We start from the raw sequence: 27,593 nt of genomic DNA on the forward strand, positions 1-27,593 counted from the left end.
CATTTCAGGCTATAGTGACACTCATCGCATTAAATATTTAACAATTGCACGCAATAAATTTACATTCAAAAGACTATGAATTTGATGTATATTTGACAAGATTAGTTCGTTTAATTTGCTAAAAATTCTATAATTAGTGTATTATTCTCCCAAGTTTATTTGAAAAGGTATAATTCCTCTATACAAATGGCAAAATCTTTCATAAAATATCCAGTAAGTTGGATAAACGTTTACCAAATCATCCCAATACAGTTTGATTTATATATTCACTTTGCTATTCCGTTCTTGCACAGTGATATATAGTTCATTTTGCGTCATCCCATATTCTAGCAAAGGGAGATTATCTCAGCATCACCGTTACATTAGTAATAGCTGTCGCAGTGGCGGATCCAGAGGGGGGGTTCCGGGGGTCCGCACCCCCCCTTTATTTTGGCCGATCAATGCATTTGAATCGGGACATATGTTTTGCACCCCCCCTGCACCCCCCCTTTGCCCTGGGCTAGCACCCCCCCCCCCCTTTCGAAAATTCCTGCATCCGCCACTGTGTCGTACATAAAATAGTTAGCTCGAACTGTATGATCCTGTGTGAATCTGATCTTTATATTAAAAGTGCATAAATGGTTCACATATGGGTCTTATTTAAACATTAAACAGTATCAAAACAATTAGTGCATTATAATATAACCAAATAGGCATGCAAAAAAGAATCAATAGGCAAAATATGCTTGTCTACCGTCTAATTCTAATTGCTAATATTTACTGTATTGTACATAGCTCAATTCCATTCCATTCCATTCAATTTTATTTATTTTTTAATTTTCAGCAGAAAACAGTATTTCTAACAATTAAATTGAATTAATTTGATATGACGTTGACACACGGTAATCACTCTCATGTTTTTATTTACATCGCTGTCAATCATCCGGTAAAGATGAATATTCATTACTACCCTCGGTAGTTAACGTCCCTCGATGGTTAACATTAAGTGCCTACCGACAAAAATATGTTCCAAATTTATATTCGTTTAATGCATATTCTTTGTACGGCCATTTTTATCTAGGATATTGTATTTTTTAATAAGATAAAGTTCATACATAGTTCATGCATTATTAAAGAAAGAATGGTATTCCAAGAATAACAGACACACACATTAGAATATATATTTGGGATAGGTTTTCGTGGAAGAGATATGCAGGTAAACAACAGTTATGACCTAGATACATTGTTCCTTCAGTAGCAATCGGATATCTATATATACAGGTAAGCTGTGTAAAAATATGACTACAATTAACAAATATTTTACATTTGAACATATTTTTGCATCGAATTAAAGTTACAAAAACATAAAACTGTTGATACTGCTTCTTTTTTCAGTTTAATTTTGTTTAAATGCAGATTTTATTCTTTTATTTTTTTTTAAATGGTCAAGGACATTCACACAGATTTAATGGTACAACATATCCAAATAATATAATACAACTACCTAAATTAACGTTGCTCGTTAAGGAGAAAAGTCTTTAATAAAACCTTTAGGAAAATGCCACTCTGTTACTTTCAAGTACATTATTTTTTTTCTAGTGCATTAATACAATTTATAAAAGCCCTTTTCCTCGAGTATTCAAACGCATAATCTTATTCTACCATAGTAATACAATGCTTTGGAACAAAGAAAGGGTTGATAAAATTGGTAGACCTACCATATTTAATTTTTCTAGTGATTATAACCAAATACATGCTTTTTATAACTGATTGGGCTACCTAGGGGTCGAAATTTCGAATATGTTTCATGCAATTTTGATCATATGCCAATTTAATTTTATATTTACTACCAAATGAAATTTAAAAAACTTGATTTCTATAGTCGTTATTTGAAATTTTAAAATATATAAAAAAAAAACATTTTATGTCCCTCAGAAAATTGACGTTGATGGCAGAATTTTTGCAAAATTTAATAATGAATTTTATATGTGTTCAAGATCGAAAGCACCCTCAACTTTTTATTGAAAATACATTCATTATTAATTATTAGGAATACTATAGGTGTAATTCTTTTTATTGAAAAGAGCACCATTTAAATTACAAGTATGTTATCACCCGCTGCACTTGCATGTAAATATTCTACGTCGGTCCAAACGTAACAGTGTGTGGACACTACACATCTGAGACTGTTTGTCCGAAATATTTATGCGTTGCCATCCATTTGAGTTGGTTTTTTCGGACTTCGACATTTTTTGCCAATTGTTCCTCAATGACATCTAGTGAATTTATCTTCCCTGAGACCATATTGCCAAAAGCTTTCATACCAAAACCATGGCCAAGTCAGATTTAATTGTCATTATGTGAAGAAGAATATATATACGTCATATACCGCCATTAACGTTTGACAATTTTTGAGAGGATTAACTTCTTCTAATAGTGACTGGTCATGTTATCTGCATTTGTAGTTTGAAACAGTGGCACAACTCGAATGGGAGCGTTTGCCCCGAAATTTCCCATACATGATAGGATATTTTTTTTATATCATATGAGTAGACCATACTACTCAAGCACCGCCATTTTGATTAAACATTTTACGAGAGTTATTGGGACTATGACCATTTTAATATATTGTAGCGCTAAGAAAGTATGTAAATCAAAGCAGAGGAGTATCTTTGTAAAGTTTTCACTTTTTTTCGGCTTATTGTTCTAGTTTTTGTTTGTTTTTAAGTCGTCGCATCTATTACGAAAGTTTTCTTGTGAGATGAATTTGCAACAGAAAAGTAGGTCCCAGGATAAACTTTCTATGCTAATCAAATATGTCAGGCACTTTTTCAAAGGACCTTTTAAGATTTGTACCAACACGACATAATTGTAAAAATACAAAATATAAGAATAATTAAAATCTGATTTCCTACTAATATATGTGCGAGTTTTCAATATGGCATTCATTTAAATAAATTCAACGTTCCAGAGAATGATAAGAAATCATAACATGTTTTTTTTTATGATAAGAGTCTTGGACATCGTTCTACGAGTAAACATGTCTAATGTAATGTTTAAAAATATCCTCATATTTCTTATATGACAGATTAATGTATATTAACTGTTGAAAAAATATTGGAACAACATACGCCTGCATACGGAGTATATAATCTTCCAATTCAAATGATATTACCGGGCTTGTATGTCCTATCATGATTTCCTTGATAGAGGGTTGCTGCCCACAAGGAAGCTATTGAACCAAGAGTTCCAAATGGTGAAGTTGAAATCATCCCCTCATAAATTTTACGGACGCCATCAAGAGTTGAATGACCGTTATGGAATAACTGTTTCACAGATGATATCGGATATGTTCCTTAAGTCGGTAACTACAATCCCTTTCCCTTCTCACGAATGTGACCTACCGTATTAGACTATTTATCGGGTTTGTAATATAATGAGTAACACGACGGTGCCACATGTGGATCAATATCTGCTTACCCTTCCGGAGCACATGAGAATAACCCCAGTTTTTAGTGGTTCGTGTTGCTTAGTCTTTAGTTTTCTATGTCTTGTGTACTATTATGTGTCTGTTTGTCTTTTACTTTTTTAGCCATGGCGTTGCCAATTTATTTTCGATCTATGATTTTGACTGTCCCTCTGGTATCTTTCGCCCCTCTTTTAAACATTCAGTACAAAGAATTTTTCTAGTATGATAAAGGACGAGGAAAATTAGGGACATGAATTCCTACGACAATTTGTCTGAAAACATTCATTACTGATATCGGACTAAAATAATAAGTAAATACTGTAGCCTTTGACTAATAAACTAGAAATTTGTGTCCAAATATGCAGAACCAATTTATCTCTTAAAAATCATGATGTATCGACATATATAGCCACACTCTGTGTACACATGTTGAATTGAAAGTTTGTTGCAAATGCAAATGTTGACAGATTTGGCGGAGGCATTGGAATGGTTTAGGGAGTATTTTACTTGAGTAACATCTTTGGCAACTTGAACACTTTTCTGTATCGAGATTTTCAGCATGAAAATGCTACACTAACAGGATTGGTTTGATCAGCGTATTGGGAAGTGTTAACATCATATACTGACGCAAACGTTCATGAAATATACCTGTAGACATATTTTGGTTATTTCAATTCATGTTTATAAAAAATCGTCCTGTGTATTCAGTGTATACATTTAATATTCAAATCATAAAGTTATTTCTATTTTTCATATTTTGTGTTTCAATATCAAGAATATTTAAAAGACCGAAAATTATTTGAACAAGTCAAGTTTTTATTATTGTCATAATTTTAAAAAGGTATGCTAAAATCATTGAAGTATAAAATATCAAATGATCTATTTAAAAGAAACCTTTGTTCAATGATTATTTTGTGTTTGTTTTATTAGAATCAAATATCGGTCCAATTATCATGTTATTTTTTTAACTAAGTACCTTTGTAGATCTTAAGCGATTAGACTTACATCTGTTAGTTTGTGAAATTCAGCCTTTGTTGAACAGACTGTATTTGAATTTGTTAAGAGATATTATCAAATAATTCAATCCTTAATGTTGTCTCGTCTGTACTTTTTCTATTATTTGTAACAATGTAAATCGCATTGTAAAATTATATATGTAACTAGTTTAAATCAATACACAGAGTATAATAGTTTATAAGTACAGATTTACTTCGACCTCACATGCATTTAATTTGTACAGTCTGATAGTTACTTTATTTATATGCACTACATGAAAAAAACTTTGTAAACGATTATAAAAATAAAAGTACAACCGAAAAATAATGAATTTACAGTATATTTTGTGCTCTGTTTGTTAATTATTTTACATTTCAAAGATATCATATATTGATATAACTAACTTTTATAGTGGTCTAGACTTACCTAGTTAAAGCTGAGAATGTATTTTGACATTTTTTATGGAACAAAAACCAAATATCAATTGGTCGTCCCCTAACAGTTAAAACATCCAACCCTATTATAATTGACATCTGAAAATATGTAATAAAACCTGAGGTAAAGACAATATATGATATGTTTCCAGGTAATATTCTATTAAAATATGCTGAAGGTCATAGTGCAAATAAATGGCACGACAACGACCATCCTTAAAAAGTTATATCAGTGTCAACGATGAAGATGAGTATAGAGAAAAGATATGTGATGCAAGTAGTGAAAATGGTCAGGACAACAATGGTGCAGAGGAAACTGTGATGAATGATGATGATGTTTTTGACCCTATTACCGAATCTAATGAAACTAGAAACGATGCAAAGAAAACGAAAAGAACGGTAGGACGTATTTTTTAAAAACAACTACCATTGCAGTAATTCAATTTTACATGATAAGTTTTTGTTTGCTATGGAAATTCCGTATATATATCATCAAGAAAACTGAATTCCCATGGGGAATAACTGTACACCGCTTACAGCGGACCTGTTTCTGTATTGTTATGAGTTACAATTTATGACTAAAATCAACAAAGACCCATCTAAACAACATCTGATACAAAAATGGAATAACACTTTTAGATATTTGGCTGATATATTGGCTATGAATAATGACTACTTTAGTATGTACACTAACTAGATTTGTCCTGCTGAACTTACTTTAAATAAACCTCATACCAACACACTGCTCTTTTGTGGATCTTGATATCGATATCAGAAACGAGAAGCTAAATACCAAATTGTATATTAAAGAGGTGATTTTTAATTTCCTATTGTTGATTACCTATTTAACCATCCTATGGTGTTTATTTATCTCAATTTGTTCTAATTACTCATGTATGTAACAACGTATTTGGTTTTAACGAAAGAAATCTCTGTATAACTGAAAAAAATATTAGACCAAGGTTTTCAATATCACAAACTAGTCAAAAGCTTTATTTAATTTTCGGAGTTTAGTATGACGTCCATTTCAACTGAACTAGTATACATTTATGTTTAGGGGCCAGCTGATGCCCACCTCCGGGTTTGAGATTTTCTCGCTGTGTTGTAGGCTAATATGTGGACTTCGGCTGTTTTCTGCTCTTTGATCGGGTTGTTGTATTTTTGATACATTCCTAGTTTCCATACTCAATTTTAGTTTAAAATCTTAGAGGCCCCTTTATATCTTTATACTTTATATTCAAACACACAAAGCAAAGAAAAAACCCAAAAAAAACCCCAACCAAACACAATTCCCCCCCAAAAAAAAAACAAACCCCAGCACCATCAAACGATATTTCTGTCATTTTCCAAGGATAACATTCAACCTGTAGGTATATAGAACTCATTTATACATTGGGCTGTAAATAGCTATCAAAGGTACCAGGATTATAATTTAGTACGCCAGACGCGCATTTCGTCTACATAAGACTCATCAGTGATGCACATATCAAAATATCTATAAAGCCAAACAAGTACAAAGTTGAAGAGCATTGAAAATGTAAAATTAATCACAGAATTGCGGTAAACCGAATGTTTTATTTCATGATCTTAATGATATATGCGAGTCAAATCTTACATTTTCATTCGATAAAAAAAAATAATACGATGTAGTATAATGCCAATGAGACAACTCTTTGCCAGAGACCAGACGACATATAGAAGGTAACAACTATACGTCACCGTAGGGCATGCAGCAGTGAGCAATACCAATACCAATGACCTTCTGCTGTTGTCTATTATATGGTCGGGTTGTTGTCTCTTTGACACATTCCCCATTTCCATTCTCAATTTTATACTCAGCTATACAAGGCCCCGAAATGACAAATGTAAAACAATTCAAACAAGATCACTAACGGCCTGATTTATGTAAATCAACAATGAACAAATACAGATAAGATTTACCACAACAAACGGAAACCACTGTATTACAGGCTCCCAACTTAATTTGGACAGGCTCATACAGAATATGGTGGGGTTCAACATATTATAGCCAGTGCCCTACCCTCCCCTTACCTGGGACGTCACAGTGGTGTAACAGTACAACAGAATTATGAACACACTTTAAACATCAGGTGAAAGTGGCTCAACTCATCTAATCGATACAAAGCTGAAAAACAAGAATAAAAAACAGGGACCAGATGTGACATGGTATTTATCTTTCCCTTAAAAAAAATACGCCAAGAACAGAGTACTCGCAATTAATTTGTTAGTTTTATTTTGTGTTTTTCTTATACGGTTATTTTTCTTTTGATTGTTTTAATTTTCTTGCCATAGTATTGCAAGATTCTTTTCGACTTATGAGTTTGAATACCCCTTTGGTATATTTTGCTTTTTTGAAATATCGCAGTAATTGAAACAATGACCAAGAAATTCTGTTTGTTACATCTGTTTATAAGTAAAATATGCAGAAGCATTTAAGAAAATTAGACAAGTTTGGCTCCACTAAGCACTCAATATAGGAATTACATTATTTCTTAAGATTAAAGAAATCGAAAGCTGAAAAGGTAAAACATAGTATAAGTGCACGAAATGCTCCGAAAAAAACCTGTGTTCTGAGGAATTTTTTAATGACTCTTGAAAACAATTTTATATAACCTTGGAAGGTTGTTAAAATGTTATCAGGAACAAAACAGATTAGAAAAAGGCTCTATATTTTTTGGGGCGAAGGCCCCCTTTTATGTGTTTTAAAAAATAGTAATTTCTTTAGTATTTCATCTAATTTGTCGAATTTTTATTTACATATTCTTGCTATTATCTTTATGATTTAACAATAACAGAATCATATCGCAGATGCTCCGCTATTCCTTTTAATAAGAGGCATATACTACTGCAATGAATACCATGACATTTCGGATTCACTTTGAAATATGTTACTACTACGTATATTAGCAGTTAGTGATATTCTTATTGAGTATATGTGCGAAAACAAATAATATATATGCATTCTCCTATTTTTGGTCGTTTTTAAGGTACCGCCAAAACACTGGTAATACTCAATATACTCTTACAATTATAAATGTAACAGTAAATTTTAACAATAATTTGGTAGATGATGGATGAACCCCTATCCTTTAAATTGCGTGAATATAGGGAAAAAAAGGAAGAGGAACATTTTGTGTTTAGTAACCAAGGCCCACCCCCTTAACGGTTTCTGTTGTTCTAATCTTGGTTTCTATGTTCTCAAACATTTTATGTTTTTGACTATCCAAAATGTTGGGCATGTGGACACCTCGTGAAGGGTTTTCCAGAAAAATTATGTTTCAGGCCCGGAAAATGTACGAGTCATTTCAGTCGCTTGTTTGTGAATTGTTTCACATTTGTTAAACTATTTTTTGTACTATATAATAATGCATTTGTAATAAGAAGTTTTACTCATAAAGAACCAGACTGACAGCTACCAACAATACACATAACTAAAGACCTTATATATATCGTTTCATACGAAAGTTCAATCCACTTTCAACAATCATATTACGTGTACGTTACTTTTGGCGAGTGATTTCTTCTTAAATATGAGATTTCATTTTTAATGTGACAGAAAGGTGAGTTAACTAAACATCAATGTAAATAGTAACTACGATATATTAAAGAACAGTCTGAAAAAGAATCCAAGATTTGGCGGTAGCCATTAATCAGTTGATTATTTCTTTAAAGGTAAACAAAAATACGCATTTGGTTAATGTCTGCTACGTGTTCCCTATTTATATATAATGTTTTCTTTGATTCCTATAAGAATGTAAATATTCACATAAAAAACTATAAATCAAATTATCCTGATTTAGAGTAATTTCTCGCAATTTGAATGGCTGATATTTCCTAATAACTTTCAGTACATTTTTTCATTACGTCAATTGGAATTATCTCCCTTAGTAAAAAAAATGAAATTTGAGTTGCTTTATAGTCCTTATATTCTTACTTTTTCACAGTTCGAGATTAAATATCTTAAATATATTTGGTTGATATTGTCCTAGTAATATTGAATTTGAAAATAATGATATGTAATATAACAAAATCAGGATAAAATCGTTACACAGTGTTCAATTGTCCTAATACGGAATTTATCGGGTCAATAAAATATATATCGGGTTTGGCTTCGCCTCACGTATTGAACACTGTGTAACTAATAATATTTTCTCGTTTGATTTTAATAATAATATTTTGTTTCATTCACAGTGCACGCTGCCATCAAAGTTGAAAATTTGTGTTATTGTAAGTATAAATAAACCTATTAGGATACCAGGAATGAAATATTTGATTTGCGCCAGACGCACGTTTCGTCTACAAAGACTCATCAGTGATGCATCAAATATTTTCTTTTTAAAAAGACGAAGAAGAAAAAAAAATGTTCATAAACTAACTTTTAATTTGAAATGTAAAATTAAAATATACAGTTGAAGCATTTTATGTCAAATGGGCAATGTTACAGATTTTAGTAAAATTATGCCTTTAACATTGACCTGTAATTGAAAATCGAAAAAAATTAAATGCATTTATCTCTTATTTTCTGAATTATTATTGACTGAATTCTTTTAAAACAGGTGAACATTTGAATAGAAAGCACACACAATTTCAAATCCATAAACTTTTCTTAAAAAGATATATATGTTGATACTTTAATTTTCGTTTCAATGATATACAATAATAATCGGTTACCATCTTCGTTGAACGGTAATTATCATTCGAAGTGGCGTTCTAGGTGAAAAAATACCACAAAACCTCAAAATAAGCGGAATGCCATCACGTTATAGGCCGTAAAACGGGACCAGGTTTATCATTTAAGAAATAATTCATTCATGTCATACTCCATGTTCATTTTAATATGGGTAAGGATTAAATTTGTCGATATTTTACATTGAAAGTTTACTTAAATTTAAATATTTTGAAACAAAAGTACATATAAATTTTATAACCTTAGTCCAGCCATGTCTTAATTTTTTTTTACAGTTGCGCACTTTTTCCGTATCCAGAGCAAAATATGGGATGTTCGTACGTCCATCAATCTATTCGGCCGTCTGAAAAAAAAGCCATTGAGAGTACTACATAGATTGTGTCATGCGAAGCTACAATTTTATTCAAATTTGATCAAACTGTAACTGCAATCATCAACAATAATTTTTATTATAATAATGAAATAAACGAGTATCACTAGATCTAGTATCAATTATAAAACTTTCTTTCTAATTTTTATATCAAAATATTTTGTAATCAAGAACCATTTGAGAAAAAAACAATTTGTTTACATACAGGCTGCTGTAATTGTTGTTGTTTTAAGCATAGTAATTTGTGTGATCAAGTCAAGAAAAAAGGACAATGTTCATAGCGTATCTGCAGGTATGTTTAACAATAATCAAAGTGATTGATTTTTTCTTCAAAGTTACTACATGCTTACTTCGGTTTTAAAGGGAATAAGTATTCTTATAAAGATTTATAATCCCGACCACTCACTGTCTCATACTAACATACAGGTTTAAGGTTCAAAGGACTTTACTGTTACAATAAATTTGTGAGTGGCCCATGACCTCTGAAAAAGTTAAATCTTTAAGATTTAAAATTATACAGCTATACAAACATTTTTTTTGTATATAGTTCTACATCTTCATTTGTTACCATGACGATTTAAGTCAGGGCTTTGTATTTTTTGGAGACACACATTTAAATACTTTTAAAACAAAAATAAAATTTAATTTTCACTTCTATTATCTACCGTTTTTGTTTCCTTGTTTACAATGGATTAATGCTCTAGCATCCTGATTCATAGAAAAAGTTACTATTTGAATAGAAATCTATTTAATGTATACTTCTTTGTAATGTTTTAACTTCAATCATTTTTCCATAGTAACTGCTGGTTTCCATCCTTAACAGATATATGATGTCTGGTATATTCTTAAGACGTTGTCATGTATATCGGCTACAAAATTTATCAAAAGTACTGTTTGTCACATGATGTGTTTCTTTTTTCAACGACAGCACAAAAAGGCCATCAGTATTTAAACATACACAAAGAGTCGGTGTGTCTTTACCATGAAAAGGCAGGTATGTTGTCTAACGAATATTTATATTATCTATTGGTTGTTCTTCTGTAAACATAAACACCTAAAAATACATGACGTCTTTTAAAACACTTTTGATATTCTATTCTTAATTAAAGGAATTTATGTTAGTTGGCATTATACAAGCTTTCAGTATCTGCAAGTACTCCCAGATCTCTACTATTTGTCTTTAGTGTTTTTGTGCTTTGTACCGTTCTAATGAGTTAAGCCTTTTTCAAGTGATTACTTGTTTGTTTTTATGTCGTGCTTTTATACCACTGTCCAAGGTTCATGGGATCGTAGGACGCCAGCAAAAATGTTTAACACTACCACATTCTGCTACGTTGTGTGCCTGTCTTATATCAGGAGCCTATAACTCAGCTAGTGGTTGTCGTGTGGGGCTGTATATCTTATTTTTGGTTTCTTGATTTTTCTTATCTATAAGTTTACGAATGACATTTATTCAATGTTCAGAAACCGTTTGGATAACTATGTCGCTAGACGGTCTAAAATATATAGACACTGTTTTGATAACTATGTCGCTAGACGGTCTGAAATATATATGTGTTCCGGACCATATGAGTATTTGGACCATACGCGTATGGTCCTGACCATATGCGTATACTCATATGGTCGGACCATATGAGTATAATACTCGTTTGGTTATTAACGGGCCGGACCATATAGGTATATTTTTTTTTAAATTACATTATAAAAGTTTCAATAATATAAAAAAATTTAAAAATAATATGACAATGTGTTATTTTTATAATTCAAATGCTACGTAAAAATTAAATATTGATGCCATAGTTAGTTTTCATCGCTAATTACATTCTTGCATGTAGGCTTGGGATGACATTTACTTCCACACAGTATGATAGCTTTTTTGCATTTGCAAGTCTTGGTTGTGCACGATCCTTTTTAGCTCACCTGGCCCGAAGGGCCAAGTGAGCTTTTCTCACCACTTGGCGTCCGTCGTCCGTCGTCCGTCGTCGTCCGTCGTCGTCCGTCGTCGTCGTCGTCGTTAACAATTTACATTTTGAACTTCTTCTAGAGAACCACTGAATGGAATGGAACCAAACATGGCATGAATGTTCCTTATGAGGTGCTGACCAAGTGTTGTTACTTTGTAGCCGATCCATCATCCAAGATGGCCGCCAGCGGGGGACTTAGTTTAACATAGGACCCTATGGGAAATGCATACAAATGACTTCTTTTAGAGAACCACTGAATGGAATGAAACCAAACATGGCATGAATGTTCCTTATGAGGTACTGACCAAGTGTTGTTACTTTGTTGCCGATCCATCATCCAAGATGGCTGCTAGCCGGGGACTTAGTTTAACATAGGACCCTATGGGAAATGCATACAAATGACTTCTTTTAGAGAACCACTGAATTGAATGAAACCAAACATGGCATGAATGTTCCTTATGAGGTGCTGACCAAGTGTTGTTACTTTGTTGCCGATCCATCATCCAAGATGGCCGCCAGCGGGGGACTTAGTTTAACATAGGACCCTATGGGAAATGCATACAAATGACTTCCTCTAGAGAACCACTGAATGGAATGAAACCAAACATGGCATGAATGTTCCTTATGAGGTGCTGACCAAGTGTTGTTACTTTGTTGCCGATCCATCATCCAAGATGGCCGCCAGCCGGGAACTTAGTTTAACATAGGACCCTATGGGAAATGCATACAAATGACTTCTTTTAGAGAACCACTGAATGAAATAAAAACAAACATAGCATGAATGTTCCTTATGGGGTGCTGACCAAGTGTTGTTACTTTGTAGCCGATCCATCATCCAAGATGGCCGCCAGCGGGGGACTTAGTTTAACATAGGACCCTATGGGAAATGCATACAAATGACTTCTTCTAGAGAACCACTAAATGTAATGAAACCAAACATAGCATGAATGTTCCTTATGGAGTGCTGACCAAGTGTTGTTACTTTGTAGCCGATCCATCATCCAAGATGGCCGCCAGCGGGGGACTTAGTTTAACATAGGACCCTATGGGAAATGCATACAAATGACTTCTTCTAGAGAACCACTAAATGGAATGAAACCAAACATAGCATGAATGTTCCTTATGGAGTGCTGACCAAGTGTTGTTACTTTGTAGCCAATCCATCATCCAAGATGGCCGCCAGCGGGGGACTTAGTTTAACATAGGACCCTATGGGAAATGCATACAAATGACTTCTTTTAGAGAACCACTGAATGGAATAAAATCAAACATGGCATGAATGTTCCTAATGTGGTGCTGACCAAGTGGCCGCCAGTGGGGGACTTTTGAATGAAATTAAACATGTTCCTTTCCTTATCAATGAGGTTGTGTTGTCACTTTTAGCCAAATTTTATATTTTTTCATATGATTTTAAAAACCCAAGTAGAATCAGGTGAGCGATACAGGCTCTTGAGAGCCTCTAGTTCATTTACACCTTTTGTTTGCGAGTGAAAAGCTATTCTTTTTGTAGCTGCGTAGAGTGATACCGAGGTATTTGGCCATTCCGATATGTCTACGGTGTTATTAAGAAGCTCAAGATCTCAAATATCGTAACATGACGGCAATACACCATATTCACAAGACAATTAAAATAAACTATGTTACTTTCCAGTGACTTCTTGTGTAACAGTTCATTAAGAATTTTTTTGAATTTAGTTTTTTAAGTCGACATATTGTCATTCACTCGTAATAACAAAATTTACTATATGAAACATGTAATTTTTATTTAGCTAATCTTTTTATTATAATATAATAATAAAATTACCTATATGATAGCGTCTTTTTATTGAACGAGTTATGAAGAGTTTAGAAGTATTTTGAAAAAGGAAACTGTAACAGAGTGTTAACTACCCCGACCATACGCGTATGGTCGGACCATATGAGTAAATACCCATATGGTCATGACCATACGCGTATGGTCAATATACTCATATGGTCCGGAACATAAACACTGTTTTGATAATTAAGTCGCTAGACAGTCTAAAATATATAGATACTTTTTCATAAATATTGTGAAAGCTCGAGAGATTGAAATTAAATGTAGATAAAACAAACAAAAAATGAGTTTTTTTACCACATGGAAGATAACCAGATTATTTATAAATTTTGCTTGATTGTCATGCATTTAAAAAAAAAACAGAAAATGTGGTATAATTGCCGACTGGACAACTTTCTATCCGAGACCAAATGACATCGAAGTTAATTCACCTGTACATGACGTATGCATTGTTTGTTTATAATCGCAAATAAATCAAAGTCGTCAAAGGAAAAACATAAAATGGGATAATATTACGTAAAGTGTACTTCTCGTTTCCTTTAAAACCTGTATTTTGATCGAATACGGAGAGCGATTTGTTTTTGCATTTCAATAAATGTAATATTACTGAAATATTTTGTGTTTAATTGAAAAAATGTACGCTAAACAAACATGCGAAATCTGACCATTTCATATATAGTTTTATATGCAATGTCATTATGAAAATAAGGCGATCTGGTATGATTGCCAACTAGACAACTATTCGCCAAAGTAAAAATGAAGTGGATGTAAGCAATTATAGACAATCGTACGACCATCAAATGAGAAAACCCCAATAACATATAGTCGGCTGTAAAAGACCCGACATGAAAAATCTCAAATTCAATTGAGAAAACAATTTATAACGAAGGAATTTGTCGGATCTAATACAAATGTATAACATTTTATATCTTAACAGAGTCCTATACTAGGGAATCAAATCCACTGAAAGAGAGATGTAAACCAGGTAAGTGGAAGTGCGTGTGAAAAAGTATAGTAATATCAATGGACGTCTATAACATAAATATTTCAATGGCATACTATAGTGTGTGATAACATTGTGTGAGGGAATTCGACGTTTGATGTACCACTGTTCACTCCAGTGCAATTTATGACAATACCACTGCATCAATTAGAATTATTTTTTTTGCAGTGTTTTAAGAAATGATTTTGCTTTGTTGTCGCGTATTATTTGTGAAACATTCAATGTTTTAAAAAGGCGAATTTTCTTTATAAAGTCAATTATTATGCTGACTTTTGAAGGCCAAACTTTCTACAGCCTTAAATACGCTAATGAAAGATCCAAAAACTATACCAATACATAACGACATGTTTATGAAATTATAGCAAATCTATTGGTTAACACATTTTTACTCGTTATTGCAAAATAATGAACTTAATATATCTGACATTTTCTCCCTACCCAGTTTACCCCTATACATTTTTATGATGTGGACTGGTCATTGTTATTGAATCGTAGGCAATTTGATTGGATTAAGTTGTTATTAGTTTACCTTCAAACTTGTTTATGCTTTTCATACATGACTATTGATTAATTAGAACGTGCATGAATGTGTACGGTAACTAAAATGACCTTCAAACTGGACACTGGACGAGTCAATATTATGTTTTATCAATGAAAGTTAAGGTATGAAAGGTAAGAATTGCCACTTATTCGATTTTCGCAAAATTTTCGGAATATACAGTTGAAAGGTTATTTTTTAAAAGCCTATTGTGAAGAGTAAATAACAATAGACAAATAATACGTTTTGTTCCATTAAACAAGTCATTTTCGTAAGAGAAATACCGAAATATATTTTACGCACGACTACGGCAGGTAAAATTATTATTTATCATAATAAAAGAAGCATTTTTCAGTCTCATTAGAATATGTTGATTACAATTAATCCCAAACTTAAGAAGTAAGTAACTAAAGTCAAAATATGTCCGATCTGCCTATTTCTGCACATCAAAAGTCAATACGATCGTTTTAAAGTCAATTTCGTCTACCTCACAAAATCTTGTTAGGCACTATAAGTATCACGATAAAGAAACAGAATTATACTTATTTAAATGTCTTACAAAAAATAAATCACGGATGTTTACATTTACCCTTCCTTATCCTCGAATTTATTTTGTAATTTATGACTTTGTAAAGAAAATGATATCATTACCTTTATGTATAGTTTGGTATATAATTTCTTATGAGTCTCATTTTTACTTTGATAATGCAACAAACACATACTGTCCTGAACGATATCATTGTCAATTCTAAGGAAAACAGTAGCAGTGTAAGATTTAATGGCGATGTTTACTTTGAAAACGATTAAAGGAGCATTAGCTGTCAAATTTATGTTCACCGTTTTGACTAAAATGTTTAACGAAATGATTCATCTTTGTTTTACCTTCAATTTTGAATTTAGTTTACTTTTAATGACTGAACACGACTACTACATGCTAATAAATTAAATTTAAGGTCACATAAATACGGATCCAATGGGATTGTCTTATTCATTTGAACAATTCATCAGCGATATATCTTAGCTTTTTTTGACAAAATTGAACTAAACTGGCTGCTAAAAGCGAATATTAAATTATTATTTCACTATTTCACTTTCATCAAAGTTTAATAACACCACGGTTTCCCCCATACAATGTATTAGTCTTTGTTGAATTTGCACTTTAAAAAAAAAATGTGCAGAATTTATTTCTGTTGCAAATAGAGAAATAATTCGTATGAGTAAAGTTCTATCCTGTCCAATACCACAGTCGAAATTTCACATAATATTTCATTGCATACAAGATAATCACAATCACTGGAAGTTAACCAATCAAATTTCATCCCCTTTCTTTACTATTTACAAGCTTTTTATAGAAACACGAAACACCAAAAGAATGGTACTTTTAAACACACAAGATATTCAAATTCAACGGAATATTTTTTTGTCATTTATAGTTTGCAACCGGATACGACGAACTATACCATGGTGGTATAACATCTAAATGATTGAACAAAATTTCATATTTCTTTTTTTAGCTCAACTGGCCTAAAAGGCCAAGTGAGCTTTTCTCATCACTAGGCGTCCGTCGTCCGTCGTCGTCCGTCGTCCGTCGTTGTCCGTCGTCCGTCGTCGTCCGTCGTCGTCGTCGTTAACTTTTACAAAAATCTTCTCCTCTGAAACTACTGGGCCAAATTGAACCAAACTTGGCCACAATCATCATTTGGGTATCTAGTTTAAAAAATGTGTCCGGTGACCCGGCCAACCATCCAAGATGGCCACCATGGCTAAAAATAGAACATAGGAGTAAAATGCAGTTTTTGGCTTATAAGTCAAAAACCAAAGCATTTAGAGCAAATGTGACAGTGTAGAATTGTTAAACAGGTGAAGATCTATCTGCCCTGAAATTTTCAGATGAATCGGATAACCCATTGTTGGGTTGCTGCCCCTGAATTAGTAATTTTAAGGAAATTTTGCTGTTTTTGGTTATTATCTTGAATATTATTATAGATAGAGATAAACAGTAAACAGCAATAATGTTCAGCAAAGTAAGATTTACAAATAAGTCAACATTACTGAAATGGTCAGTTGACCCCTTTAGGAGTTATTGCCCTTTATAGTCAATTTTTAACCATTTTTCGTAAATCTTAGTAATCTTTTACAAAAATCTTCTCCTCTGAAACTACTTGGCCAAATTAATCCAAACTTGGCCACAATCATCTTTTGGGTTATTAGTTTAAAAAATGTGTCCAGTGACCCGGCCATCCAACCAAGATGGCCGCCATGGCTAAAAATAGAACATGGGGTAAAATGCAGTTTTTGGCTTATAACTCAAAACCCAAAGCATTTAGAGCAAATCTGACATGGGGTAAAATTGTTTATCAGGTCAACATTTATCTGCTCTGAAATTTTTGATGAATCGGACAACCCGTTGTTGGGTTGCTGACCCTTGAATTGTTAGTTTTAAGGAAATTTTGCTGTTTTTGGTCATTATCTTGAAAATTATTATTGATAGATATAAACTGTAAACAACAATAATGTTCAGCAATATAAGATTTACAAATAAGTCAACATGACCGAAATGGTCAATTGACCCCCTTAGGAGTTATTGTTCTTTATAGTCAATTTTTAACAATTTTCATAAAATTTGTAAATTTTTACTAACATTTTTCACTGAAACTAATTGGCCAAGTTCATTATAGATAGAGATAATTTTAAGCAGCAAGAATGTTCAGTAAAGTAAGATGTACAAACACATCACCATCACCAAAACACAATTGTGTCATGAATCCATTTGCTTCCTTTAATATTCACATAGACCAAGGTGAGCGATAGAGGCTCTTTAGAGCCTCTAGTTTTATATCTGGTAGCTAATGCGCCTTTAATAGAAATATAAACAACGCTGTTAGTTGAGTGTTTATGAATGCATTGTGTATTATCGGGACTGGAATGGACTGGACATGACTAGACAATATTAATGTCATCTATTGTCTTAGTAAGAGTGACATTAAGTTGTAGGTTGGTTTCATCTCTTCCCTTGTATTATTTAATCTTTCATTAAGTGTTATAACGACAAAGTGTTATAACGACAGTTTTTACTGCTTGTAACCATGTGTTTAGTTTATCAGTTGTTTTATAATAGTTCATCATGTTAAAAAAGCTTCGTTTGCATTGTGACAACAATTTGTATTTTGTTTATACTGCATTTAGGACATGTTATGTATTATACTGTTTACAAGGCGTTGAATTTCATCACAGTTTTTTTTTTATGTCTACTTGTTCAATTCCTGTCTCTTGGATATTAGTTATAATTAGAATACCTATGTAATTCTTAAAACTATCAGTTCTAAAAGTTGTGATAAACAAAGGAGACAGGTTCTCATCAAAATTACACAAATGTCAGCTATGATAAAGAAAACTGTAAAAAATATGATATTAGTACAACCAATAACCAGCTGAATCAAAATATCAAACAGGAGAAGTTACATAATTATCTTAATAATCAAATTTCTATAATCTTGTAAAATCTCTTTTCAGGATCTCCATTTGTGAGTAAACTATGCCCATCCGATGCCTGTAAGTAGATAAACAGCTGTTAGACAAAATCATTTCTCTGCATGCCCGTTAGCAATTTCTCTCTTTCTCTCTCTTTCTAATTTAAAAATGTAGGTTAAAGGCATTACCGTCACTAGAAAACGATATGTTTGATGGACAGATAATTGCTGACCAAAAAAATGATTTATTATATCCGGTTGAATAGTATTTATTCAAGTAAAAATTATGACTGAAAGTTGAGAAACATTGAACTAGAAATTAAATTTAAGCACAGTTTTTAGCTCGAATTTAACTTTTCTTTTTCTATTCCTTTTTAGTTATCATGCTTTGATTTTAACACCATAGTTTCATCTCAAAGATATACAATAAATATTGTAATTGTGATAACAGGACATATCATAGAAACTAAAATACTTTATATAGAACCACACAGCTGCCTTATGATAAAGATAACAAAATCATGTTAAGGGTTGAGATATATAATGATTCAAATTGTCAATGCAATTATGAAATTGAGAATAATGGTTATCAAAGGTACCAGGATTAACTTATATCTATACCAATATTTGTTTAACACGGAGTTGTCTTTTCATGCTGATGTTTGATGGTGATATCTTATAGCTATATAATAAAGATACATTTTCACTACAAAGCCATCTTAACATTTAACATTTAACAATTTTTTCGTACTATTTGTCACCTCACTATACTATTATGTCTTATAACTATCTTATTATGATAAATTGATAAACTATACAATCACCTCGTACAACGTACAGCAACTCTTTCATTCTTTTCTGTCATATTACTATCGGACAACGACAAAGTCGTCTACTTAAAAGACATCTTGATATATTATCTTATGGAGTCACCTTTTCGTACTATCTTACACCTCACTGTGTTATTCCAACAGATTACTATATCATAAGATCTCGTAATATAAGAATATCTTTATCATGTTTATGACAAAGTAAAATGACAGAATTGTATGAAAAGTTAACTCTCTATTATATCAAATCGTCTTGATAGTATACAGATTGATCTTAGTGATATAGCAGATTGACATATTTGTATAGTCAAATTTCGTCATAGTATAGAAAATTTGCTTCATGTTATATGTCGAATGATAGATTATCGTCATCATAAGGCAGTTGTGGAGTTAAAAAAACCCACCAAAAATAATGAAAACCAGATAACATGAATCCTGAGCAGCAGTGTTTTCATTTAAAGGGGATCTGAACATACAAACATCCGACCAAGTCTTAGAACAAGGTGTACAAACAAGAAAGAATAGCCGAAACAATATTTTTTTATAGAATTAAGGACAGTGTATATCACTAAAATCTATTGATATCTTTGACATTATATGATTCAATCATATTTTTATTTCAATCATATTTTTATACGATACCTATCGTATCGTATAAAAATATGAATGAAATAAAACCTTATCAATAAACTTATTACTATTCATATTTTAGCACACCATGAGTGCAGTGATTGTAACGGAAAACTTTTGCCAAATTTCTGTTTTTGTGACATTGGTCAACAGTGCAACAACCAGGATGCACCAAGGAAACAGAGATGTAAGTTATCAGAAACACTTATACATATCATGGTTTGTTTTAGCTATAACAGGACAGGTGTGATTTTGCTAGCAATTTGCGACCTTCGTTCTGCGTCCGTCAGTTACAAACTTTATTTAAATGTTCCTAGTTTAAACATTGTATTCGGGATTTAATCAATCAACAAGCATGACAATTTTTTAAAAGAAAGACAAGCTGACATATACTAATAGCTATAATCATATATAAACAAGCGGACAAAAATGTATCAATTAAGATCCGAACCTGACAAAATCGATATATATAGTATAAACCATGACAATTGTCAAGACACTTAACTGTATCATGTCAATTGCTTAACTGAACACAGTATCATTCTCTACCTGGGTTTATATCCTGTTAATAAAAATTGATGTAGATAATCTCATCATAGATTGATTTATGTGAACAAAGATTGCAAGTTTTCTATATTTTAATCCAAACAAGAATTTGTCTGGTCATTTTTGCGACACAATTAACATTAATTTACAAAGGTGTTTACTCGTAAAATGGGAACACATGTAAGACTTTGAAAAGCTATGAAGAGCGATTGATATCAGCTCTACTTTATGAATTACAAGTTTCAGACAAACAAATATTGATTTAAAACAGGAATAAATATTTCTTTATATGATTTTGGTAAATTTTCAAGTAATTTTAAAAATTAAAAGGACATTCCTAACACAAACTTAACATTCTACTGGAAGCTCAGCAATGATGTAAATAAGTAGGTTAAGGATGTCCGACAATGCAAAATTTTCCAAAGCATGTTAAAATGTGTAAAATTGATTAATAGTTATTTAAGTTAACGATATCTTGCACTGAATTACGTTGATTCCATGGACATGATCAGAGTTATAGCATATTTTTTGACAACATTATGATTTACTGTCTTCGGGTGAAATCTAATATGATGTGGGCGAATCATGTTAATGCGTACAATTAATTCTTATATAACATACGTATGAAGTTAAATAGTCTGATCGTACGGTTTCGAAAAAAATAATCTCTTTTTTTATATTTGTAATTAGTATTTAAGAAGTTCTATAGTTTATAAACCTAATCTAACTTATATAATTTGCCAGGTTCATGGTGCAAAGATAATTGTCCATGTATGCAAAATGGAACATGTATCTGTGATCGGACGGGAGAAGGCCTTTATTGCAAATGCCCAGAAGGTATTTCAAGAACTATAATATATAATATTGTATCCGACCAGCATGTAGCGTTTAATGTCTATTCTATAATTACTGGAAAACGTTAATTTGATCAGCAAATCATAAATATGTCAAAATATCTGCAGTTCGAAAGAATAAAATCTACGATGACCTACCGTTGTTTACTTCTGCGTCATTTGGTCTCACATCAGAGTTAATCTCATTGGCAATCATACCACATCTTCTTACTGTTATATTAGAAGTCATAAATTATGAAAAAGAGGAAGAACAATTTATGAAAATGAAGGGAAGTTTACCATTGTTTCAAAAAGAATTGTTTGCCATAATGCATTCAAATGTCACACATAGGTGACAACATTTTTTAATGTCTATGCACCGATATATTTGATGTTTATAAGATGTTGAAAAATATCCTATTGAAATTGTACTGCATCTCCATAATTTTTATAAAGAACCGATTTTCAAACCGATTTCTTTTCAATTGGCAATTACCTGTCCAAGAGCTTACCTCTCGTTGTGAAATTGTAATGTTGTGAGATGTATTTCAGTTAGGGGATCTCTGCCGACCGAAAGGCGTTCCTGAAAATTACACTTTGAAGGTTTACATGCAGAATAGTAACATTTGAATATCAACAATATAATCTTTCTTTAATAGTTCTTTCATCTAAAAAAACAACCCTGATATAACTTAGTGTAACTACTGTATCGGACAAATAATCACTTGCTTTCAAACCATCAATTATTCTAAAAGAAAACAAAGAACTGCGTGTGTGTCGAAAACCATCTTTGTATTGCGATATTACACCAAAGAGGATTTAAAAGTATGTAGCAGTTTTAAAAGCATTTGGAGAGCCCTAATAAATAATTATGCAATTAAAAAATAAAATTTGGTTCAAATGAGTTACAATAAAATGTCAATTGTTGCAAAAGTACTGCAGCCATTCTTTTACATAGCATCTAGTTAAAACTAGTAAACTGCAATTCGTTTTAACTTACTAAATACATTTCACAAATGAGTTTACTCTCCTTTCTTTTCATAATCAGAAACCTGTATTATGTCAAATATTTGATCACAATCCAAATTCAGACGGTGTCAAGCTTGAATATTGTGTCCAAACTTGCACACACAGTTCAGGGTTCGACCTCTGCGGTTGCATCATGCTGTGCTTGGCGAATCATTTTACTCGATGAAACATTGTGAAACATATAGGACCTGGGTACAAAGTGTGTGTGTAAAGATGACCAACGCAAGATCTGAGAGACCTGAAAATATTTGAAATCTTGTCAACCTGTTTTGAAGTAACTGCCCATGATACGAATTCCTAACTAATTGTTTGCCGTTATGTTGAAAATTTTAGCAGCTAGGTTGAAAGTGTGATCAACTAAAAGGATCAGCATAACAAGAACTATCTACTTTGAAAAATTGACAATGCGGTTTGGAGTCTTTACCTCTGAAATTTTTAACCGGATTTTACCGTTTAACCAAAGCTTTTAAAATTCAAATATGTTGTTACTGACAAAAAAATGGAGGTCGAGTTCAATAATGACGATTTCGACTTTGAAATTAATTTTGAATTGATGTCCGACATGTTGCGACGGACGGACAGACAAACCCTTGCTCTATCAAATATTCAATCACATTTCATATTGAGAGCTTTAAAACAATGTTGTGTCTATACTTGCTCAACTGTTCAGGGTTTGACCTCTGCAGGAAAATCCGGTTTGCTGTTTCTCTGACAGCCTCTTGCTCTTTCAGGTTTTGCTGTTTATTTCAAAACTAATAAATGTTATTTTGTAAATTGAAAATAATACCAACACATAGGAGTACTTATGTATGTGCTTATAAAAGAACTAACTAGAAAACTGGTGTTTTAGCAGGTGAGCAAAACTGACACATATTTTCATCCTGTATTAATATACAAGAAGCTCAAGTAGTTTAAACAAAATAATTTCACTTCAGGATATGATGGCACATATTGTGAAAATATACCGTATCGTATATGCAAAATAGATCATGAGACAACAGAATTAGAGCACTGTAAGAAAAGCAGAAATGAAACATGTTTTATAAATATTCAGGATATAAAACTAAAGTGTACAATATCAAAAAGTAAGTAGAATAGTTTAAAATAAAGGCAACAGTAGTATACCGCTGTTCGAAATTAATCAATCGATTGAGAAAAAAAACCAAATCCGGGCTACAAACTGAAACTGAGGGAAACACATCAAATATAAATAATAGGAGAACTACGACACAACAGAAATACAGCACTAAAACGTTACACACACAGAAACGAACTATAATATAACAACGGCCATTTTTCTGACTTGGTACAGGATATTTTAAAGAAAAATGGTGGGTTGAACATGGTTTTGTGGATAGCCAATCTTCCCTCTTTTAAGGCAAAGTTAAATATAACATTAAAATGACAACATTACCCTGTGAATTAATATATGTATAATTTGGTTTAAATTCCGGTTAATTACCACTTTTTTTACCAACAGAGGCTTTTGATGCATGGTGCTATATGATGTTATGATAAAATCAATCGCAATTCTGATATGATTTCGTAATGCAAATGATTTTTTTCTAAAGTATTGCTGTTTGAAATCGTCTTTACCAGTTGGTACCCGCATTTGAATGGTTGCTTCAAAAACGCCGATGAAGGTTTTCTGCTATTTTTTTTCATCCAAATAAATCATTTTATTCTTTATAATCAAATTTATTTACTCTTCAGGTAAACATCTATAGACTCATTGTATGTGATAAATTTGTACTACTATTAGACCTTTTCAACATCTCTCGACACCTACTGTTGAGAACGACTACGACAGGTAAAATGTGAAGGGTCGTCTCAAAACTCAAAAAAAAAATTGAGATCATTATTGATTTTATTGCTTTCATTGACAATGATAAAACTTTCCTACAGAGTACAAATGACATGATTTTTTAAAAATTATTATAAAGAAAATGATGGACTTTAAGTCACATTTCATCTTTTAGACGTTTAGCTTCTAGCTGTCCTGGTTGAAATTGGAAAATGAAAAGAACAAATCATGTTTTATTGTAGTTGATATTTAATTAAACAATAATTATATCGGTTGACAAGGGCGGCACATGTCTGTTAGTTTTGGCCTTGGATGTCTCCATAATGTACTCAATACTTTGTATCATTTCAATTCACCAATTTGGTGTTCCACTTGAATTCTGTATTCACCAATCACTGCTTAAATGTTGTAACATTGAAACGAGGGGTCAATTATATATTTTTTCAAAATTCATCAAAGAAAAACTTTAAGTCGAACAAGATATCTTGAAGCGGAAAAGACCGTCGTTGATAAAAAAAAAAACAAAAAAAAACGATGTGATATTTTCCTTCGACTTAAAAAATCAATAGAAATTATCCCTCCAGAAATTGAATAATTATGTACATCAACTAAGGCGAAGATCGGTGGAAAACACCAAGTTGGTCGTATTCACAAGTGTGATACGGACGGACGGTCCAGTATTCTTTTTTTTATAAATTTTGAAAAAAAATCATAAAAGCTCTTACACCAACAAATTAAATCGTTATTGGCATGCGGCAAATATTTGGTGAAAGACGCACACAATCACGAAAGTCAAGAGAAAATGGGTTAGGATTCAGAATGATAGGAATATTTGTTTAATCAATTCAACATGAAATGTCGTGAAAATACATACAAAATATAGATATTATATGACAGAGACATATATATTGTGGCCGGATGCGGACGTTTCCCCTTTTCGTGTTTTCGGAGAAATCCAGAAATCGAGAAAGCGAAATCGAGAAATTGAGAAATCGGGAAATCGAGACATCAAGAAATCAAGAAATTGGGAAATCGAGAAATAGAGAAAGCAACAACACCGAAATCGAGAATTCATTTCGCGTTTTCGCATTTTCGTGTTTTCTCTTTCGTGTTTTGGCGTTTTTGCTTTCTTGATTTCTCGATTTCTCGATTTCCCGGTCGTATCTATTTCCCAATTTCGCGATTTCCCTATTTCTCTATTTCTCGATTTCCCGATTTCTCAATTTCTCGATTTTGCTTTCTCGATTTCTCGAATTTCCAATTTCGCGTTTGCAAAGTGAAAGGAGAAGTCACGAAAACGCGAAAACGCGAAATAAATGGCCGCATCCTGCCACCATACATATATTTATTTATTTATTTGGTTGATATATATTCTTAAACAGTATAAAACCGCCAATCCAATATGTTACGTAATGATAATTATGATGGTTTTTGTCTTTGAGACGACCCATCCATTTTACCTGTAAACTGTAGGTGTCATTAGTCGGTGTTGAGAGATGTTGAAAAGGTCTATTTAAAACTTGGTGTAATATAACAATCTAAGTTGAATGTTTAAAAGTAAAAGAAGCTTATTATTTAGTCTAAAAAGGCAAAATCAAATCATCTTAAACCCAGGTAAGGAATATGACAGTTGTTTTCTATTCATTTTATGTTTTTCAGCACTTGATTTTTCCAAGTGTCTTTCCGTTTTGGGTTCGATATGTTTGTTATATTACTTTTTTAAACATGATAATAGCATTCATTCAATAGAAAACAATTACCCGATGAATTATATATCTAAGATAGTCTATGCCTCAACTAAGCTTTTACCAAATTAAACCATATTAACTGGTTGAATCTACTACTGTAGAGTTTTCGAAGACAATAACAATCACAACCAAGGAGTAAACTAAAAAATAAAACCAAAAGACATTTACATCAACAGTTACAAATAATAAATAAGAAACAACATGAACTCTACTAAAAATCGGGAGTGATATCAGGTGCTCCGGAAGGGTAGGTATTTCCTGCACCGTATACGGCACCCGTCGTGTTATTTCTTTGTTCAGTTCGGTAATGATGGAAGGTTATTATGACTGAGAAAGAATATCAGATATTATTTTTGACTCACTTTTGTCATAATGGCCAATCAGCTCATGATGGCGACCGTAAAATTTCTTGAGTGATGACCTTAATTTGATTGATTCATAGCCCTGTCTTACTTAGGGAACATACCTTTTATAAATGTTTTCAAAGTTTGTTCATATTCACTTCTCAATAGCTTCTCTAATGTATGCCTATTGATGATACAGATTTAAAAGATATGTCTTATCTTGTTTCAGTCAATTTCTTGAAATGACAAATAATATTCACAGTACAATCAAAACAGTGTAAATTGAAAACCACATATCAATTGTATTCAGATACCATTAATACTTATATATAAACTATATATATATTTTTAAAGTAAACACTCCTAATGACGGTGCCTGAGCAAACATTTTAATACATTTTAGAAGCAAGTTTTTTTCAAATTGTGAATTGTACATATTTGTTATGAAGCAGTTAAGCAGGCTGCAAGACATTTTTGGTATCGTGAATTCATATATATCTAGTAAATTAATCTTGGTCAATTTATCTTTATGAAATCTATAATACATTTTTTATTATTTAAACTAATAAAAAACAATATATTTTAGAAGTAGACGAATCAATTGAAAACTGCAGCTCTAACAACACGGAAATAATGAAATATGTCTTTTTATCAACAAAGGAACAAATAGTATTACCAAATAAGAATGGTGGAAAATCTTTTCTATTATGTTTTGAATTGATCATTTTATCTGTGTTTATTGAGTTTTGTAACAGTTATGTTCTTTAAAACAACTTTACTATATTTGAATGTATTTTTTTAACTGAGGTGAGCAATAACATGCATTAATGTTTTTTTCCCGTGAAATAATGAATTTTATATGTTTGTCTTGAGATCATATTTGAATTGAATATCATACATTATGTATAGACGATTCTTATATATATTAATTCCATTATGATAACAAACGCTAACAATACATACTGACATAAACTCAGAGGAAATCCTGTCCTAATTACATTTGGAATTACTTGTTATAACTGGACGAAAATTTACAGAAAAACGTGTTTAACTTTCCATTTAGTTTCCTATTCCGCCAAAAG

General features: G+C 32.0%; 1 protein-coding gene across 2 annotated transcripts; it reads left to right on the top strand.

Moving 5' to 3' along the window:
* Positions 1-1,051: 1,051 nt before the first annotated feature.
* Positions 1,052-27,593, top strand: LOC139513300 (uncharacterized). 2 transcript variants are annotated; one of them, XM_071301665.1, is made up of 11 exons: positions 1,052-1,260; positions 5,031-5,277; positions 9,091-9,126; positions 10,164-10,248; positions 10,885-10,950; positions 14,674-14,721; positions 18,791-18,829; positions 20,290-20,394; positions 21,498-21,590; positions 23,551-23,700; positions 27,098-27,593. In XM_071301665.1, the coding sequence occupies exons 2-11, from the start codon at positions 5,074-5,076 to the stop codon at positions 27,277-27,279; spliced, it is 1,008 nt and encodes a 335-aa protein (XP_071157766.1). In that variant the 5' UTR covers positions 1,052-1,260; positions 5,031-5,073; the 3' UTR covers positions 27,280-27,593. The 2 variants fall into 2 exon arrangements, with proteins under 2 accessions (XP_071157766.1, XP_071157767.1); XM_071301666.1 differs by having other exon boundaries at positions 1,052-1,195.

The sequence above is a fragment of the Mytilus edulis genome, chromosome 2 (genome assembly GCF_963676685.1).
Source record: "Mytilus edulis chromosome 2, xbMytEdul2.2, whole genome shotgun sequence".
NCBI lineage: Eukaryota > Metazoa > Mollusca > Bivalvia > Mytilida > Mytilidae > Mytilus > Mytilus edulis.